This window comes from Monodelphis domestica, chromosome 1 (genome assembly GCF_027887165.1).
Source record: "Monodelphis domestica isolate mMonDom1 chromosome 1, mMonDom1.pri, whole genome shotgun sequence".
Taxonomy (NCBI): domain Eukaryota; kingdom Metazoa; phylum Chordata; class Mammalia; order Didelphimorphia; family Didelphidae; genus Monodelphis; species Monodelphis domestica.
In genome coordinates this window covers 153,123,793-153,138,454 of record NC_077227.1, presented here as the reverse complement: position 1 = coordinate 153,138,454, position 14,662 = coordinate 153,123,793, and the positions used below count along the sequence as shown (strand labels likewise).

The 14,662-nt window shown below is 36.1% G+C and overlaps 1 protein-coding gene across 3 annotated transcripts in view; it reads right to left on the bottom strand.

Moving 5' to 3' along the window:
- The window catches only part of APH1B (aph-1 homolog B, gamma-secretase subunit), a 57,113-nt gene extending 43,240 nt beyond the window's left edge, over positions 1–13,873 (bottom strand). The window contains exons 1-3 of one of the 3 annotated variants that reach the window (XM_056820213.1): positions 13,193–13,873; positions 12,170–12,340; positions 1,580–1,653 (exon numbers count right to left, since the gene is read on the bottom strand). In XM_056820213.1, the coding sequence (XP_056676191.1) occupies positions 1,580–1,653; positions 12,170–12,340; positions 13,193–13,305 (358 nt within the window). In that variant the 5' untranslated portion in view covers positions 13,306–13,873. Of the gene's footprint in view, positions 1–1,579; positions 1,654–12,169; positions 12,341–12,801; positions 13,035–13,192 lie in introns of those variants that run through there. The other 2 variants (XM_056820210.1, XM_056820211.1) reach the window with 2 other exon arrangements.
- Positions 13,874–14,662: the final 789 nt, after the last annotated feature.

The window sequence follows — 14,662 nt, the reverse complement described above, 5'->3', positions numbered from 1 at the left end:
CTTCAATAGAACCTAACATTTTTGAGGGAAGAGATTATTTTTATTTTGTTTTTGTTTCTGCAGAGCCTAGTAGAATGCTTTCCACATATTAGTCACTTCTGTTTATTTAACTGAATTGATCATTTTCAAAATTAGTAAAGATGATATTTGCATTTCTACTCTTTTACCTTAGTGAGTGGTTTATAATAAATATGATTAGCAAGAGACTGAATTCCAGAATTTATAGGGAAAAGTCTCAAATATATAAAAACAATATTACATATCCAGTAGATATATAATCAAATAAATAAACTGAGTCCTCAAAATAAATGATAATAATCTAAAATTTGGAAAATTTTTCAACCTCTAACAATTTTTAAAACTCAAGTTAAAAGAAAAATGTATTACTTCATATCTAACAAATTAGCAAAAATAAAAATTATAAAACTCCATTTAAACAGGGTCATTTACTCATTCATCTTTAATGAAATTTATAATAATAATTTAAGACCAATCTGGTAAAAAGCAATAGAAGCTATAAAACTGATAACATATGAGGAATCTTATTTCTTAAAATATATATTAAGTAAATTTTTAAAATAATTTTTTATCCTTTATGTCATATCAAACCATTAAACTTTAACAGGTCTCTGTCTGAGAGGTCATTCGGTCAAGCCTCTGGTATTTTTAGGTAAAGGAATATTTATTTCCATAAAGGATGACAACCAAAAGGATTATATCAAAATATGGAAAGTTTTATATGAAATGATGATTACACCTATGTATCTGTAATCATAAAGATTAAAAAAGAATATAAAGCTTTTAGTTGTTATTTCTATTCAAGCTTTCTTTTTATTCTAGTTATTGAATATACTTTAAAAAATTATATACCTGTTATTGGAATTATACAAATAAAGTAATGAAAATATTCATACTCTTTGACTCAGAAATTTCACTGGCAGGCCAATATGCCAAGAAAGACCTCATTACACATTATGTATTTAATATATGCATATTAAATATATAATAAATTATATATTTATTGCATGAACTTTCCTAAAGAAGCAAAGAACTGGAAACAAAATAAGTGTCTATCAAATGGAGAAAGGCTAAATATGAATCTAATGGAATATTACTATGCTATAAGAATGGATGAACAAGATAAATAACAGAGAATTATGGCAAAACATTTATGAAGAGATTCATGGTGAAATAAACAGAAAGAACCAGAAAAACAATATGCATAATGATATAACAATAGAAATGAAAAGAGCAGGGCTGAAAATGAATGGTAAAAAATTATAGTGACTTAAGTTTGGTGCCAAAGAAGAGATATGAAAATGCATTTCCCCTGACTTATTTGCACAAGTTGGGAACCATGGATGTGGATATGTTGCCAGACTTTTCATTTAAGTTTTGTGGAACTAGTTTTTTTCCCTCCTTTTTTTATTGTTTGTGATAAGGGATTGTTGTCTGGGAAAGGGAGAATGGAGGGAGAAAGTTGCGAAATATAAATTATATAAAACCAAAAGATATCAGTTAAGATTTATTTTTTAAATAAAATTAAGTTATAGATGTATAAGTCTGAATTCTAACTTACCATAGGCCAGCTGTCTTATAGAAATGGGTGCTGTCTCCTCTTGGCTGATAGTCATCAAACCCTTATTTGCTTTTCTGAAATATCAATATGTATAATTAAAAAAAAATTTTAGTGAAAACAGAAAAATTTTAAAGATATTTCAAATTCAGGTTAACAAATCTATGTGTTTTAGGAGTATTTTAAACATATTTAACTGGATATATAGTAAACACATCAATTAATTATAACCAAACTGATTAGATTACTCAACTAACTTTAGTTCTTTCTTTTATATTTTACTTACAACATATTAAGGCATAAGAAAAGAAGCTATCAATCAGGAATTAATTCAGAAAATAGATTTCAGGCTAAATTTGAGTTCAGGCCAACTTCCTATGCTATCAACATCCCACTGCTTCCTAAAGATACCAAACTCTTTGATATCCATCACTTTTATTTAGTTTGTATAGTCTGTACAGTCTTTTGCTAGAATGTGTTCCTCTTTACATTTTGCCTATTCTAATTCTATATCTATCAAAACCCAGCTAATGGAACTATATCTCTTCTACCAAGTCTTTATAGTCTACTGTAGTAAAAACTGGTCTTTTTTCTGTCTCAATATTATCTAGTATAATTATACAAAAGTATATACAAAAGCCTGGACTGTCACTTTTTTGTTTTTATCTTCACTGCCTAGTACAGTGCCTGGCATTTAATGCTTGCTGAATAACTGAATGAAATAAACAGCTTCATAAATACATGGCTACACAGCTGTTCATTTAAAAAAAGGTCTATGTTTTAGTGGACAGGAGGCTCAATTGGGGAACACAGTAATACAAGAGCCAAGAAGGGTAAGCTGAACTTAAGATAAATTAAGAAAGATATATGTCTAAGACTATGGAGGTTAACAGTTCCATTGTACTCTGCCCTGGTCAGACTATATTTAGAGTCCAGTGTTCTATTCAGAGCATCACATTTTCAGAAGGGCAATGACAACCTGAAGAGTATATAAAATAGGAGGTTCCTATCAAGAAATCTTCTTGATTTCATATCATACATGAATACATTGAAAGAACTAAGGATATTTAGTCTGGAGAAGATAGCATTTTTCAAATATTTCAAGGGCTATCAAATGGAAGGCGGATAAAACTTGTTCTGTTTGGCTCTAAGAAGAGCACTAGGAACCATGGATAAAAATTGTAAAGAGGCAAATTTAGACTTAAGATAAGGGAAAACTCTTTTAACAATTAGAGCTATCCAAACCTAGAATGCACTGTCTCAGAAGTTATAGTGGGATCCTCCTCACTGGATGTCTCCAAACAAAGCTTGGAAGAGCACTTATTAAACCTATTCTGTAGTGGGGAATTCTCATTCAGAAATGGGTTGGCTAGTTGTAACAATTTGCTCACAAAACATTCATTAAGTATAATAAAAATGAATACTCATAACAATGTTTCTAATTTTAGCAGCCTTTGAAATAAAGAAATTGCCATTATATTCACCATTTTTTAAAATGGAGCCTATGATTTCACTGATGCAGGGAATTCCCAGTGAATAAAATCTATGAAGGTAGATTAGAACCTACTGTGCAGTTTTCAAAGAACTCTCAAAGGCTACACCAGCAATGAGTAAGTGCTGACAGGTCCTACCAGTTGTAAAGACTTCACCCAGAAAGTAGTGATGCACTGATGCTAAATTGTCATTAACAGACTAAATTAGCAACAGAAGAACCAAAACTAGATTTTAGTATTTGGGACCACATTCATTCATGAAGATTATCTACAAATAAACGTAAGGATTGAGTCCTGAATTGTTGAAAAAAACTGCAGAAATGAAATAATGAAACTTTTGAAGCTCAATATTAATATATTTTAAATTTTGAGGTCACTTATTGCAAAAAATATACATTTCTTCTTTAAATGTATCCTAGATTAGTACATATTAGAAAGTACAGGCAATAAGTAATTTTCAGGATTAATTAAGTCTCCACCATAGGGGTAGGTGCCTCTTGATGAATGTAAGGAGTATTGCCCAAGTTACCATGATATATTCAATGAGAATAGGATAAAAAAAAATAAAGATACATTCTTAGTGCTGCTGCTAATTTTCCTTCTTGTTGAAGACTAGTAAGGCACATATTAGATCTTGAGGTTAGAGAAGAACATCTCTCCACACGTGTGTATAGCAATAAACCTTTCAAGCAAAGGCTTGAGTGGATAAACTCTAAGATCCCTTTCAGATCCAAATCTCAAAGCCTATGAAGTTATTATATTTACATTCAAAGAGTTATAGGGTCTGTTTGTTATATTTTTTCAAACATTGTTAACATTAACTTAGAATAGAGAATTCTAGTCTAATAGCTAGTTGGTACAGTAGATAGAACACTGTGCCTGGAGTCAGAAAGACTTAAGTTCAAAGTCAGCCTCAGAGGCTTGCTAGCTATAGGAACCTGAGCAAGTCACTTAATCTATTTACCTCAGTTTCCTTATCTGTAAAGTGTGGCAGATAATAGCACCTATTTTCCAAGGTTGTTGTAAGATAAATATGAGAGATTTGTAAAAACACTTAGCACAGTGCCTGGCACAAAGTTAAGTGCTATACAAATGTTAGCTAATATTATTAATTCAACTATAATGGCAATAAAAAGGAAAAGAGTGATTTCCTATTATAATAAAATGAGAAAATTTGGTAGAAAAAGTGAAAAAGAACTAAAATACCTATCAGGAGTTCTCTGTGCCCATGCCCAAGCAGAAATATTTATCTATCATAGAAAGGCCATTAAAGGCTTCTTAACTAATACTAACAAAATAATTATTAAAGGCTGAATGCTATATGAACAAAAATGAATTCTTCAATACATATATGCACATATAACTAGTACTGTTTGCTTTGTCTAAATTCTAATGGATCTATCTGATGTAATAAAGTGCATTTAAAAAATCATATCGTGAATAATTACTATTGTCAGAAATTGCATACTCAAAGTTTTCTTCTGAACAAAAATACTAAGTTTTTAAAAACTTAAATCTTAAGAACTTACTCAGGAAAAAAAAAATCATTATCTTGTAAATAGTGCATAATGGTCAAAATAGGAACTGAAAAAGGAAGATTCATTCCTATGCTTCTGATGACACAAACAAAAGGAAGTTGAAAGTATAAATGTTTTCAATTTGAACATCTTACTATATTGGAAAGTTGTTTAAATCTGTCCTTATAGTTCCAAGGGTACTGTTATTATTACTATGTTTCCAGGACAATGAAATAAATATGCAGAACTGTGTAGGAATTTGATTTAAAGGTATTATTGGGGGGGGGGATCATATTTCTTGTTTGCTTTTATTCTTTTTCTACTGTTAAATTCCTTGTTCTTTAAATTTAAGATTTCCTATTATACACTTAACACTAATGACAATAGCACTGCTGAGATTCAATGTTTTTGTCAATCCAAAAGGTTTTATTATATGACAAAAAATGATTTATGATAAAAATACATTAATTGGTGCCACCTCTACTGAAATAGTTCAAAATTACTAATCAGATACAAAGGATAGTCAATTCTGACCAACAAATCAAATGAATTCTCGTCATCTGGAAGCTACTATTCATTTCTGAAATATGTGAAATGATTGCATATTAAAATCTGACTTATGAATAAAGCCTCTAGTAAACTGCATAATGAATTTTATTTGGTTCTTAATTTGTAATAAATTAAATGTAAGTTCTTTACACTTTATAATCTTGCTGAATTAAATAAAAGCTTCTTAGTTTGGCATGCAAAGATCACCACAATCTGGTCCCAGATTACCTTTCTGGGCTTATCTCAAATTATTCTCCTCCAGTCAAAGTAGATTCGTTGTTCTCATACATATATCTATATCTATAACTTTATCTATATCTATATATCTCCCATGTTCAATCATTTTAAGTCTTTCCTAATGTTGTTCCTTAAGCCTGAAAGATTCTCCCTCTCACACCCACCCCAACACAGTTGATTAATACAATTCAAACCCCACCTCCTTCAAGAAGGTTTCCTAAATTTGTCCCCTTCAAAACATTTTTTTCTACCAGAACTTAACAAGCACTGTTTTATTTGATATTTTTTTTTATTTAATATATTTTATTTGATCATTTCCAAGCATTATTCGTTAAAGACATAGATCATTTTCTTTTCCTCCCCCCCACCCCCCATAGCCGACTCATAAGTCCACTGGGCATTAGATGTTTTCTTGATTTGAACCCATTGCTTTGTTGATAGTATTTGCATTAGAGTGTTCATTTAAAGTCTATCCTCTGTCATGTCCCCTCAACCTCTGTATTCAGGCAGTTGCTTTTTCTCGGTGTTTCCACTCCCATAGTTTATCCTTTGCTTATGAATGGTGTTTTTTTTCTCCTGGATCCCTGAAAGTTGTTCAGGGACATTACACCGCCCCTAATGGAGAAGTCCATTACGTTCGATTATACCACAGTGTATTAGTCTCTGTGTACAATGTTCTCCTGGTTCTGCTCCTCTCGCTCTGCATCACTTCCTGGAGGTTGTTCCAGTCTCCATGGAACTTCTCCACTTTATTATTCCTTTGAGCACAATAGTATTCCATCACCAACATATACCACAGTTTGTTCAGCCATTCCCCAATTGATGGGCCTCCCCTCGTTTTCCAGTTTTGGGCCACCACAAAGAGCGCAGCTATGAATATTTTTGTACAAGTCTTTGTGTCCATTATCTCTTTGGGGTACAGACCCAGCAGTGCTATGGCTGGGTCAAAGGGTAGATATTCTTTTGTCGCCCTTTGGGCATAGTTCCAAATTGCCCTCCAGAATGGTTGGATCAGTTCACAACTCCACCAGCAATGAATTAATGTCCCTACTTTGCCACATCCCCTCCAGCATTCATTACTTTCCTTTGCTGTTATGTTAGCCAATCTGCTAGGTGTGAGGTGATACCTCAGAGTTGTTTTGATTTGCATCTCTCTGATTATAAGAGATGTAGAACACTTCTTCATGTGCTTGTTAATAGTTTTGATTTCTTTATCTGAGAACTGCCTATCCATTTCCCTTGCCCATTTATCAATTGGAGAATGGCTTGATTTTTTGTACAATTGATTCAGCTCATTATAAATATGAGTAATTAAACCTTTGTCAGAGGTTTCTATGAAGATTTTTTCCCAATTTGTTGTTTCCCTTCTGATTTTAGTTATATTGGTTTTGTTTGTACAAAAGCTTTTTAGTTTGATGTAGTCAAAATTATTTATTTTACATTTTGTGATTCTTTCTATATCTTGCTTGGTTTTAAAGCCTTTCCCCTCCCAAAGGTCTGACATGTATACTATTCTGTGTTTACCCATTTATTTGATATTTTAGTTATCTGCAAGTGTTGTATTCTTCTGACCAAAATTTAAGGTACATGAAAGTTGGAATATTCATCTTTATATTTATTCCTTAGCAAACCGATTGTATAGAGTAACTATTGAATAACTCTTGAAATGGCTGCTTCCTATATTGAACTGCTACAAATTCATAAGTAACATTATCCTGAGGAAGTAAATATCAACTTTAGGAAGAGATAAATTAGAATACTACACTATCCTTAATCTTTAATTCTAACCTATTCTTTTTGTATTCTCTGGCTACCTCCTCTCCCATGGCAATCTATTTACTTCCACACCTTCAGTGATCACTTCTATGTAGATGATCCCAAATCTCTTACCTGTTACCCTGATTTGCATTCCAAGATGAATTTGTATACCCAATTACCTACAAGGCATCTTATCCAGTACCTCAAACTAAACATCTCCCATCGAAGCTTACCTTTTGCCAATAATCTATTGACTTCCTAATTTATCTTCTTTCAAGACTTACACCATAACCCCTTCCCCCAACCATTCATATGAAATCTTAAACTTATTTTTTACCAAAAACAGGGAGCTCTTTTCAAAAGTTCCCACTTCTCCCCTTCTAATCTTCCAATCCTTTATTTCCCCCAACTATTATTTTAAAATCTCTCTGAAGTGGCTCTATTCCTCACTAAAAACAACTCCATAACATGTACCTCTGATCCCATTCCCAGAAACTTGGAGTTTCCGGCAGATTGCTCCTATTATTATCCCTTCATTCTCTAATCTTCAATTTTTCTCCAACTATTGGTTATCTCCTGGAGCCTACAAAATCTGCCTGTCTCCTCCAATCCTTTAAAAAAAACAAAAACATCCCACCATCCTTGCTGTCATCCTTTATCTCTCCTCTTTCAGACAATCCTTTGAAAAAGCCATCTTTACTCAGTGCCTCTGCTTTTTTTCCTCTTACTTTTCTAAACTCTTTGAAATCTGACTTTAGACCTCCTCTTTCAACTGCCCTCAGCAAAGTTACAAAGTATCTCATAACTGCAGAATCAAAAGACTTCTTGATCCTCATCTTTGATCTCTCTAGAGCACTGATGACCATTCTCTCTCTATATTTCTGAATAACCTTTTCACAACAATACTTTTTTCTGATTCTTGTCCTACCTCTCTGACTACTGCTTCTTATCTCTTTTAGTTGTTCATGAACCATGTCTTTCTCACTAACTATGGGTCAGAGACCTCATTATTGCCAATGGATTATATATATATATATATTTTTTTTTCAGCCCTAGTCTTTCTTTTGAGTTCTAGTCTTATATCACCAACTGGACATTTCAAACTGGAGGTACCAGGGGATTCCCAAATTCAAAATGTCCAAAATAGAACTCATTATCTTTTCCTCTCAAACCCTCTCAAATCTTTCACATTTCCCTATTACTGTACAGGGACATTATCCCTTCATTCACTAAGATTCACAACTTCAGTATCATTTCCAACTCTTCACTCTCACCCAACACACACAATCAGTATGCCAAATATTTTCATATTTATCCCTACCATGTACATTTTCTTTCTTCTCACCACCACTATTGTAGCTAAAGCCTTCATTGCCTCTTGCCTGGAATACTGTAATAGTCTGTCATGCTTTCTGACCTCAAGCCTCTTGTTATATTAATCTATACTCCAAAAGCTACCAAAATGATTTTTCCTAAAGCACTGATCTGACCATCCCACCCTCCCCTAGTACCTAGTTAACTCCAACAGTTTCTCTCTTTACCTCTAGGATCAAATATAAACTCCTTTATGTGGTAACTAAAGCTATTTGAAACCTGATCCTTTCCTACCTTTTCAGTCTTAATATATTCTCTTTCCCTCCAGCCACTTACATAATCCAGCTATATTGGCATACTTGATGTCTTCCATACATGAAGCTCCATTCTCTAATCTCCATGTCTCTGTACTGGCTGTCCAGAATACCTGTAATGCCTTCCTTACCTCTACCTCTAAGGACCCCTGACTTCCTTCAAGGATCAGTATATGCTTTGCCTTATACATGAAGTCTTTCTTGATCCCTCCTTTCCTTTTCCCACTCACCTACTAGTGTATTTTCTCTCAAAAACTATTTTGTATTCATTATATATATTTTTATATGTATATGCTATTTCTCCTGTAAGAATGTAAACTCTTTGAGGACAGGAGAAGCTTTGCTTCTTTGTATATGCAGGATATATGTGTGTGTGGGGGGGGGGGGGGGGGGGGGGCGCGCACGCATAATACCTGGCACACAGTAGGGGCTTAATAAATACCTGATTGATTAACTGAATTATTTCTGTCAGTGGCACCATTGCAATTTCCTATTCAAAATCAGATTTTATATACAAAAACTGGGGAAGAGGAGAGTCAATCAGTTACCAAGTCCTATTTACTTTATTTCCAAAGTTTCATTTTTCTTTCAGGGTGACTCTTGACATCAACTTAGTACAGACCCTCATTACCACCTAGTTAAATTACTGTAAAAAATCTCCTAAAAAGTCTTCCCATCTCTAGTCTTTTTCCCCTCCAATCAATCCTTCATACCAATAAACCATGGCTCAAGGGCCAAATTTAACCTGCTGCTTGTTTTTTCTGTAGGGCCTACAAGCTGAAAATAATTTTTGCATTTTTTTGAATACAACAAAACTTCATTTAAACATGTAAAAACCATTCTTAGCTTGTAGGTCAAACAAAAATTGGCAACTGTAGTTTGCTTGCTTAACACTCACTATTGCCTGACTAATATCTTCCTTACATACAAATCTAGACATGTCACAATTCCACTGAAAACCCCTCAATAGCTCTTCATTCCCTACCAAATAAAATTTAAGTCCTTTTACCTGGCATTTAAGGTCCTACATTGCCTGACACCTTTCTTTCTGATACTACCTACTATTGACTTAAAGTACTTCAAAGGTTAGTCAGATTGCACTATTCATCTCCATTTCATGTCCTGTTCTTTCCTACTTTGATTCATTTGTGCATGCTATTTTCCATTTGGAATGGCAGGCCTTTGACTCGCAGCCCCAAAGTTGGTTGAATTCTTAAATTCCCTTCAAAAAACAACTCACATGACATTTTCTCTATCTCCCACACAACTCTAGTCAGTAATTTTTCTCCTTGTATTTGACAGAGCACTTTGTCTTTAGCTCTTTGATGTACTTTTCATCAATCAACAATCATCAATTGTGCTTTATAGTTACTTCTTCATATGTATCATACTAGCATGAACACTCCATGAGGAAAAGGCCAAGGCCTTACCTAAAATTTATGTTCTTGTACTCAGTAGTGTCCTAATGTGAATTTCAAAACTACTCAACCCTGTTCAAACCATTCTTTAGAGGATGGGATTTGGCTATTTCCTGATCAATAACAATAGAGATACTTGGAATGACAGAATCAGGTCTTGGAAACTACAATCTCCACCCTACTCAAGGTAACAGGATTTAGAAAGGGCTGCAGCAAAGCTCAAGATTTAATTATTTGAGAATATGGCCTTCAACAGACATGTGCAAAGGGGACAGACCTCTGGGCGATCCTGGGTTAAGCTAGAGCCACCATTGCACAGGTGAGACACAGGAAGTGAGGTAGAGGAGAGCTCAGGAGTGCTGGAACTTCCTAGGTGGAGGAGAAGGTGGTGGGCTAGATTTAGTTTTTATCTGCACACTAAACACTTGAAAAATGTCAATTGAGGGGGCAGCCAGCTAGCTCAGTGGACTGAAAGCCAGCCTAGAGATGGGAAGTCCTAGGGTCAAATCTGGCCTTAGACACTTTCTGGTTGTGTGACCCTGAACAAATCACTTAACCCACATTTGCCTAGCCCTTACTGCTCTTCTGCCTTGGAACCAATATACAGTATTGATTTTAAGATGGAAGGTAAGGCTTTTTTTAAAAAGGTTAATTGAGCTGAACTCATTTTTCTACCATTTTTGGTGGAAAACAAATTAAACAGATAAGGGCCTGATAGCATCATTAAGATTAGGGAAACTTTGCTCTGTTACTCTGGAAAAGTCATATTTGGGGATTTTTAAGGGTAAAGTAATACTACAAATGCAGTTTCTAACATGTGAATCACAGTGGTATAGTCTGTAATAATGAGTTCCACAAAAGTCTTTCTTTTTAACAAAATATGAATCATCATTTAAATGTGAAAAAGAAAACATTTCAAAACAAATTCCTATCTGAGGTATGTGTTCACTGTTCTAAAATATTACTAAGTATAAAAGTCATAACTTTCAAATATTTTTTCACCAAGAGTTTTGCATATCAGTAAAATGTTACTGATTTCTACCGGGGGCTTAAACTGTTTTTACTGTTGAAAAAACATTCAAAACCGGCCTCAGACACTTCCTGCCCATATGACCATAGGCAAATCATTTAATCCCAATTGCCAAGCCCTTACTACTCATTTGCTTTGGAACCCATACTTGGTATTGATTGGGTTTTGAAAAAAAAATTTAAAGAAAGAAAAAAACATTTAATAATAAAGTATGAAATGTGGAGTTACCAATGAAAAGATCTTATCAGAATCCTCAAAGAAGCCAGTCAGGAATTTGTCTGGTTAACTCTAGGATATTCATGGAAAGGCTTCTCCAATCAAAAACTAATTTACTTTAGGAAAGGTAAATTCATGCATTATAATTCTTGAAGGGGCTGTTTCATTGTATTTATATCCCTAGTGTCAAGCAAATGTCCTGGTCTATAGTATGTGCTTAATAAATGCTAGTTAATTGCCAATTTTACCCCCTCCCCAAAAGAAAGAGTAAAGATTATACTTATAAATTCAAACAAGTTTAACCAATGATAATGAGTTTGTTTTTCCAGACCACTAAGATCCCCACAGGGTCATCCAAATGATTTACTCCAAAGTACAGGATGTAAATCATATAAGCAAAGAATTTTTTTAAATTCCATTTTCGGATTGGTGGACATTTATTCAGTAGTCACAAATATTTGCCAAAATCTTTAGAATCTTTAGCTAGGGGGACAGGTGTGGAAAATGGAAAAAATAAACAGGCAATCTACAGAGAAGGCCCTTTGCCCTTCTGAAGTAGTTTCTAACCCCCAAAATTTATGGATCATCAACTAAAGGTGTTTTTTATTTTTATGCTAAAAATACTCCAACTCTATAGCAAGAAATTCGTGGGTGGAGGGCATGAATTCCCAAGAACATAGTGAGGATCTAATTTACCATACTACTCAAAATCATCCTTTAAAAAAGCAGAACAAAATATTAACTTACTTTAAAAGTCTGTAATATGCAAACCGGAAGACCTCTTGAATAATGACAGAGCACAATACTCCAAAGATAAGCAAACCTCTCTGCACTGATTCATTTTTGGTGGAACTAATGGTTACTGCAACGAACCAAATGAGGGAGGAGAGCAGCAGAGACACCAACCAGAAGAATGCTCTGAAATTTTAAAAAAATTTACAAATATAGTTTTAAGTATTCACAATAATGAAATGCACTATCAAAACAAACAAACAAACAGACAACTTAATCTACTTGGGAAGTCCTGAGTTTAAAATTTTTTTAAAGTAGAATGATGCTCTAGAGCATCGATCTTTTAATTGCCTTCATTTATTCTAAGGAATGTGATGAAACTTTAAACCTCCAAAATTATTTTTAAATGTTAATTAACTTGAATTTACAAAATAAACGTCACACAGTCACTTGGGTAAGGGAGATAACTCTAAAAGGTGGGGAGTCAGTGCTCCAGGATCGCCTTCCTGATACACCATATATACATATAAAATGTATACATAACAAAGGGGCGAGAGAGTTTTCAAAACTCTATATTCATTCAAGAAAGGAGATGCGGAATCTTTCTAAAGCCCAGCTTAAGGATGGTTTCCGCCCCCCATTCGAACCTTGCCTCCGTGGGATTATGATTTATCACCATCCCAGGAGATGGGATTAGGGGATGTTTGCAGAAGGCATCTCAGGAGGTGGGGGATGGGTAGTGACACTCGTAGCCCCCTCGGGGATCCACGATCTTCTTTTGAGGGGCAGGCCTCAAAGAAAGTGAAGCCCCTGGCCCCGCCTCACGGGGAGGCCCCACGGAGGTGGGATCTTGGCTCTCCCCTTCCGCCCCTCCCCCCAAAGGCTGGCAGGGCCGGCCCCGCGGGCGGCCCCCCCGGCCGCACTGCGCTGCGACAGAGAAGGGGCGCGAGGGAAGCGGCGCGAGACCGGTCCCGGCTTGGCTATAGGTTGGGTCGGGTCGAGCCCGCTGGGCCACCTCAGCCTCAGCCTCGGCCTCACCCTGCTATGAGGAAGATGATTCTCAGCGGGTCAGACGCGATGGTGAAGACGTAGAGAGCGAGAGCCGGCCCAAAGGCGATGCAGGTGCAGCCGAAGAACACGGCGGCCGTCATGGCGGCCCGGGGCAGCAGAGACCTAGGCGACGGCGGCGCGCGGCTGCTTGAGGCGGCCCAGATTGTGCCGAGTTGCCGAGCCCAGGGCCGGCGCGGGGCTAGGGCGGGGGCAGGGGAGGGGGCGGTGTCCGGCTGAGCCCAGGTGAGCGGGCGGCCAACCGCACCCCCCCTCACCCAAATCTCTAGAGAGGTAGCGGCGCTTCCTGAGACTGCCCGCTACTAGAGCGCCCTCCCCCAGCCGCGGCCGCCATGTAACCCCGCCCCTGGCCCCGCCCCCACACGCCACGGAGACGGCTTCACTACACAGCATCCAGGCCTCACAGCGGGGAAATACCCCTAGGGAAGAGCGGCGGGAAAAGTCAGCTGAGAGGTCTCCGGCTACCTTTACTCGGATCACTACGAATTCTTATTAGTCATCTTGAGTCAGGGCAGTCACTGCCTTTCCTCTTCTCCCTACGCAAACTTGTCGTATAAAGGGAAGGGACGTGGGAGAACATCGGTGTACATGTTAGCCACAAACCTTTACTATCAAGCCTTCTGAAACTATTCCATTGGTAATAAAGAGCCCAAGAGATGCAGAAACTGGTTTTCTTTTTTCTAAAGTCGGTGAACTTGTTAAAAAATTTTTTTATAACTATTTCAATATAACTGCTTTCCTATGTAGTCCTGTATGTTTTACCTCATGTCCCTAAATATATTCTGAGAAGAGGACCATTGGCGCCCCCAGACTACCAACAGGGATCCACAAAACACAGCAACGGTTGAGAACCATCTTTGTCAGACCGACGTCCACATTTTGGCGGGGGAGCAAAATGAGGAAACGGGCTTAGACAGATAAAGGGACTTGGCTGTGTCAGGCAGGTCTGAAGAAAACAGCAAACTTTGCATAATATAGTAAGCCATTATTCTGCTTTCCCCCCCCCCTTTTTTTTTTGAGATAACTTTGAAAATTATGACATATTGGTGCTTTATTGTAATACTATGCTTGGGAATTCATGCCTTTTCCCCTCTAATTCTCTGCTGAAAACATATTAATAGTTACATAAAAATATTAACTACATTTAAGCAATGATTCAGGTAGTTTGAACTTTTTAAACTACTTTTTAAAAGTAATTTTATAACGACTTAAAACTACATCTTTATGGAATACCAGTACTCCATTCATTTCCACTTGCCAACACAAAATATAGTGTTGTACTCCAAATCCAGGGCTGCTTCTATTATTTGAAGCAAAATCTTTCAATAGTATGTTAACTATAAAAGTTTGCCATTTTTTTGAAAGGCACAAGCCAATATTGAACAGAAGACTTGAGAGGGAAGTCGGTAGGAAAATGGGAGAAACATAGTATAGAAAACC